Source organism: Trypanosoma grayi (genome assembly GCF_000691245.1).
Source record: "Trypanosoma grayi strain ANR4 Tgr_712_V1, whole genome shotgun sequence".
NCBI lineage: Eukaryota > Euglenozoa > Kinetoplastea > Trypanosomatida > Trypanosomatidae > Trypanosoma > Trypanosoma grayi.
In genome coordinates, this window is record NW_008826331.1 from 1 (window position 1) to 5,857 (window position 5,857).

The following is a 5,857-nucleotide window of genomic DNA, read 5'->3' on the forward strand; positions in this document are numbered from 1 at the left end:
ATATATATATATATATATATATAACTGGTGTATCAATGTCGAGGTTGAATGGGTGCCTATCATATTGACTCCACCAAATTAATACTATTATCCGTGTGCTGTGTAGTTACCCCTAGTATAGAGCGAAAAGTATTATTGATCCCTTTTTTTGACGATGGCTAAGAAACAATAGAGAGTAAAGACGGTTTGGTGCGTCCGTATTCTGGAAGTGGTGTTTTCCTTTCGTTGTGGCGCTTTTTTTTTTTTTTGATTTGACGACGACTATTCATGTGTTTTCGTCTTGTCGCCTTCATTGTGCCTTTTCCTTGGATTCCGTGGAGAAAGCGCAGCCTCACACATTTATCGGACTTCGCACTTACGTCGCCCATTGGTTGTGTGCTTCCGGTGGCGGGGGCCAAAGAATAGGGAATAAGTAGCCGACACCTGAGGGGAGAAGGCGTGACGCCGCCATGCGCACATCGTCGCAGCGGCGCCCGAAGTCACCAGCGGCGTCGCGTTTGGCGCAGCGCACAAGTACGCCCGATGCCCCACCGTGGAACAGCTCCGTGCGGACGGAGGGGCGCACAGCCGCCACGAACAGCAGTGACACGCGCCGACCGCACGAGCGGGCGAGCGTCACAACGTACGCGGTGCCCGAACGCCCCTCTTATTCCGCGCTTGCACCAACCCCAGTGGCGGTAGCACTGGCAGCCAGCACGCCCCCAGTGGGCGAGCCGCAGGTGGAACTCTTGAGTCAGTTGCAGAATGTTGTTGTGCGACTGTCACAGAATGCGGTTGGGGAAAAACAGCGATGGTCGCACATGCAGCAACGCATTGACGCGTACGCGGCGTTGGTGCGCGAGCAAGACCGTATGATTGACGAGCTACGGGGAATGAATATCAAGTTACAGAAGGAAAAGGATGCGCTTATTGCATTTAGGCAGCAAAGCCTCAACCACGACTTTCACCTCATGAACAAATTGGAAGTTGATGGGGGTATCGACGACGAGGTGCGGCGTGCATACGCGCATCACGACAGGAGCCAGGCGTCGCACGGTATGACTTATGGTATCAATCCACTGAGTACAATGAGTCCCACGGTGCGTAATTTTGTGCGTTCCTTGGTGGCACAGCTGCGCGACGAGAGACGCAAACGCTTAGAAGTGGAGGAACAGAGTAGTCAGATGATTGGAGAGCAGCAGTTGACGATTCAACGACTAGAGGATCGTCTGAGACTGCCAGCTGCTGCACCACGTACTAGTTTGTTTGGACGCATGGAGACCTCACAGGCCTCTTGCCACAACGGGGCACCCAACGAAGAGCGAGATGCAATAAATACCCCAATGCAGCACCCTAGTGGTGTCTCCAGAGGTGCATCTTCGCCACCACCAGCAACAGCAGTCGTTATGGAACCGCTGCATGGCACTAATAGAGGTGAGAAGCCGCAACATGCAACAGCAGCAGCCCCTCTCGCGTTGTCCACGCCCATTACCCACCTAGGTGGTGGAGAGAACATCACTCCTGCAAGTACTGCTGTATCGTCAGCGAGAAGTGCTGAGGCGCAGTCTGCACCGGAGGTGCCCCCTTTGGCTCTTTACGGTGCAAACTATGAAGACGCCGCGGCTATGCTCTCTGGCATACGGCGAAGACACGGACTCTGAGAATGATATGGTATCGTTAATATAGTTGTTGTTGTTGTTTTCTTGTTTGGTTTAGTTTTTGGTTGTATTGTTGTATGTCTTCTCCCTCGATGTGAAAGCGCGCGTGCGTACGCGGAAAGATACAATGAGGACGGCATGAATACTTGAATACGATGCTGAGTGCTGCAAAAGAACGAGTCTTGCTTCTTTTTGTTTTCTTTTCTTCGTTTGTCTTATTGCTCATTTATGTATTTATGTATGGGTGTCTGTGTGTATATTTGAAAGACGGGTGCGGCTATGCAAAGGCTACCAAGAGGCCTTGATGGGCTCCGCATCCATTCAAATTATTTGAAGCACCTTGTAAAGAGCCCAGGTGCCGGTAGCTTTAATGCCCTATTAGGTCCTCGACGACTTTGCTTTACGACGCCGTTGGAGCAGTTAGTGATCAATGGCGCGTGCTGGAATGACAGCAACTATTATCACCGCCTCGGCTTTCAGAACGAGGTACGGGACGTTGAGAGGATCAAAGAGCACTATCGCATTCTGGCCAAGCACTACCACCCTGATAACCCCAGCGCCCCACCAAATGCCACGGCTGCCTTTCAGAATATCAGGGAAGCGTACGAGCATGTCATCGCGAACGCCAAGGAAGATCCAGCGAAAACTAGTGATAACACCAGTGGCTTTCATTTTGCAGATCACGAGCGACGGAGACAACAAATGCGCTTTTTGGGGGATGGTGTTGGTCTTTTTATGGTAATGACCCTCGTTTTTATCTATGTTGTGTCGAGGCACAACAAGGAGCGCATGCGAGCGCGTTACTTCTGGAATTTTCTGATTATATTCTTTACCATCCAGATATTCCCAAGGCTTCTGGCAGCAGCTATCCTTTATGCATGTCACACGAACTATTTGGTGGGCTTAGCAGAAGCGAGGGAACAGGCAGCCACAATGGTGGTGGTGGAGAGGGGAGCCAATGAATTAATCATCCGCGTGGATGGTATCACAGAGGAAGTGAAGGAAAATGTTGTGCTACAGGTCACTGCTACACTGCTCCAGAACAAAACGTCTGGGGCCCCGGTGGAATCTACAAATAAAGGGTCATCGGGCGCATCCATGTCGACAACGCTTACCTTCGATGCTGGGGTGATGACTGTGTCCGTTCCTGCGCCACAGGAAGGGAATACGGAGTACAGTGTCAGAGCGGTGGATGAGAAGAGGGGATTTGTGCTTGCCTCCCATACGTTGCAAATGTGAGGCATCACACTCCATTGTGTTTGTTTTTCGTTGCGATTGCCATCACAAAGAGTTGGGGGAAGCGAGCGAGAGAGACAGAGAGAGGGAGGGAGGGGTGCTTTGTCCCCCGCGCGTCTGCACGTTTCTTGTTTAAGCAAAAGTATGTTGACAGCGTTATGCTGTTTTTATTTATTTACCTATGGGTGATTGTTTTTCGGGGTGCCTCTCCAATAGGTGCGCTCTGCGGCGAGGGCGCAGCGGGTGCCCGCACATATTCTTTGCTTCCCCGTTCTCGCCACGCCAAAGCAAGAAAGGGAACCACCGAGAGGCGTGTGGAACCGCACCAAAACGGCAATACTTTAAGAAGAGCGACAAGGAAAAAAGGGAAGCCGAAGGAGTCACTACTAGATTCGACCCTTTTATATTTCTATTTGAATTATTATTATTATTATTATTAGTTGGTACCTCAGGCGTCGAGTGAACCCTCTTTACTTCTTCGTAGAGAAGTTTCGTCATGTCTGCACCTCTTCCTCAGGCCCAGCAGAGGGTGTTTGACAAGCTGGGCCGCGAGTTTGATGCCCGCGAGTACAAGAAGGCGTTGAGAAGTGCCGACTCCATTTTGGCGGTCGTTCCCGATCATGCTGATACCATTGCGATGAAGGGTCTGACGCTGCATAACCTGGATCGTAAAGAAGAGGGACTGAACACCATCAAGGAGGCTATCGCGCTGAATGCCAAGTCTACTATTGCCTGGCACTCGCTTGGGATGTGTCATCGGTCCGAAAAGAACTACACAGAGGCCCTCACAGCATTTAAGTGTGCACATCAGAGCGATCCATCCAATGTGAACGTCCTGCGTGACATATCGTCCATCTGTGTTCAGCTGCGCGATTGGGAACATTTTGTGGAGACGCGGCAAAAGATGGTGACGTTGAAGGCCAGTGTTCGCGCCAACTGGATTGCTTTGTCTTGTGGACACCGTATGTTGGGACACACAGAACTCGCGGCTGCCGTGATGGACGTGATGACGAACATCATGGACGCCGGGGACAACAACGTGGAGAAGAGCGAGGTGCACCTCTACCGCGTGGAGCTCGAACTTGCCCGCAATGCCCCTGCACGGGCTCTTGAATTGCTCAAAAAGCATGACGCCGAGATTGTTGACGAGGCGGAAAAGACCCTTTTGGGGGCCAAGGCATACACGCTTCTTGGGCAAAAAGTAGAGGCTGAAAAACGCTACATGGAGCTCATTTCCAAAGGGATAGCAGAGGCTGACTGCATTGCAGCCATTGCCCATCTCCGGAAGATTCCACTGGACACCTATCGTTGCCCGAAACGAGATGAGGAAAAATACCTGGAGCTCCTTCTTCAAGTGCTTGAGGCCAATCCCAAGTGCGACTACGCTAAGCGCCGTGCACTAGACTATGTGCCAATTGATCAATTTAAAGAACGCCTTCGCGACTATGCGGCCCGATTTATTACTAAAATGATTCCATCACTTTTCAGTGTACTAAAGTCACTCTATCAGGATACCGCACGAGCTACTGAAATCGGTGAGGTGTTCCTGCGGTGGGAGGAAGAGGTCAAGGCGAAGGACTTCTCAAGCTTCGGGGGTGCTGGTAACCCGTGCTACATCCTCTGGATTTGGATGTATTTGGCATCACATTACTGTCGTCTGCGTGAGTTTGATCGGGCTCTCGATTACATTAATCTCGCCATTGACCACACACCAACTGTTGAGTTGTTGTACTTGATGAAGGCTAAGATCCAAGAGCGTAGCCAGCGGTTGGATGAAGCGGCAATGAGCGCTGAGAAGGCACGCCAGCTTGATTTGCAGGACAAGTACCTTAACGGAAAGGCGGCAAAGTATTTCCTTCGCGCAAACCGCATCGAAGAAGCGGAGGAGCGAATGCAACTGTTCTACAAGACGAGCGCGGTGCCTGGTGACACTTATCTTACGGCACTGGAATCGCAGTGTGCCTGGTATGAACGGGAGGTTGGTGACGCTTTTTACCGAAAGGGTGACTACATGTCTGCGCTGGCAAATTACCTTATGTATGAAGAACATCACATGCGCAATCACATTGAATTATTGGATTTCCATAACTATGTGTTCCGGCGTTGTACCATGCGGGCTTGGTTTGATGTTTTGGCTCGGGATGATGACCTTGAGGGAAACAAATTCTTTTTAAAACTATGTCCACGTATCGTTCGAACATACATGAAGGTGTGCGGAGAGGGTGAGGAGGCAGTGCGAGCGAAGCATAAACCTCGACCGGAACTTGAGCAATGCGACGATGCTGATGAAAACACCCGCTTAATGCAGTTGCGTAAGGAATTCTATCTCGACAATGTGGACATATCTAATCCACTCAAAAAAGCGGAACGCTACCTACCCCCATACCTTGTTCACAATGCGGCCTCAACGGAAGCACACCTATTGGCCCTTGAGTTTTACTCAGTGACACAAAAACCACTTTTGGTGGCTCGTGAACTCATGGTTTTGGCAAAGCTTAAGGAGCCAAGAACGGGCGAACATATCGCGGCGTTTGAACGGACGTATCTTTCGGAGACGGCGCCGCAGATGGACCCCCGGATGAAGGCCGTAGTGGAAGAAGCTCTGGCCACAGCGCGCGCGAGGCTGAAGGAGCACTGAGCGGGCAGAATTGGCCGATAACGCTTTAATGAAGGAAAGGCCTAAAAAGCAAAAAAAAAAAAACACAAAACAAAAAAGAAAAAGGCGGAAGGGAGAGTTGAGGAACGTACGGGGCGCCGCGCCTTACCAATAAAAAGCCCTTTTTTTCGGCCTAACGATCACCAAAAATTCCTTTCCCTGTTTTGGGGGGCAAGCGGATAAGGTGTTGGGCGTTTTCGTTGCTTTTTTGCCCCTGCGCGGGTCGCCCGGATTGCTCTCATTTTTCTCTCCCCTCCCCTTTTTTTTCTTCTTGGCCCGGGGCGGGGAGCCCGCCCCCAGAAAAAAGGATGTTCGCATTGGGGGGGGG

At 51.0% G+C, this 5,857-nt stretch overlaps 3 protein-coding genes across 3 annotated transcripts; all 3 read left to right on the plus strand.

The window, feature by feature from the left end:
* Positions 1-449: 449 nt before the first annotated feature.
* Positions 450-1,640, plus strand: DQ04_07121000 (hypothetical protein; the record flags this gene model as incomplete). Its single annotated transcript, XM_009315025.1, has 1 exon — positions 450-1,640. One exon carries the CDS (start codon positions 450-452, stop codon positions 1,638-1,640), a length of 1,191 nt encoding a protein of 396 aa, XP_009313300.1.
* Positions 1,641-1,916: 276 nt separating this feature from the next.
* Positions 1,917-2,876, plus strand: DQ04_07121010 (heat shock protein; the record flags this gene model as incomplete). The annotated part of the gene is made up of 1 exon (XM_009315026.1): positions 1,917-2,876. The coding sequence occupies one exon, from the start codon at positions 1,917-1,919 to the stop codon at positions 2,874-2,876; it is 960 nt and encodes a 319-aa protein (XP_009313301.1).
* Positions 2,877-3,369: 493 nt separating this feature from the next.
* Positions 3,370-5,511, plus strand: DQ04_07121020 (putative N-acetyltransferase subunit Nat1; the record flags this gene model as incomplete). The annotated part of the gene is made up of 1 exon (XM_009315027.1): positions 3,370-5,511. One exon carries the CDS (start codon positions 3,370-3,372, stop codon positions 5,509-5,511), a length of 2,142 nt encoding a protein of 713 aa, XP_009313302.1.
* Between the last annotated feature and the right edge of the window lie 346 nt (positions 5,512-5,857).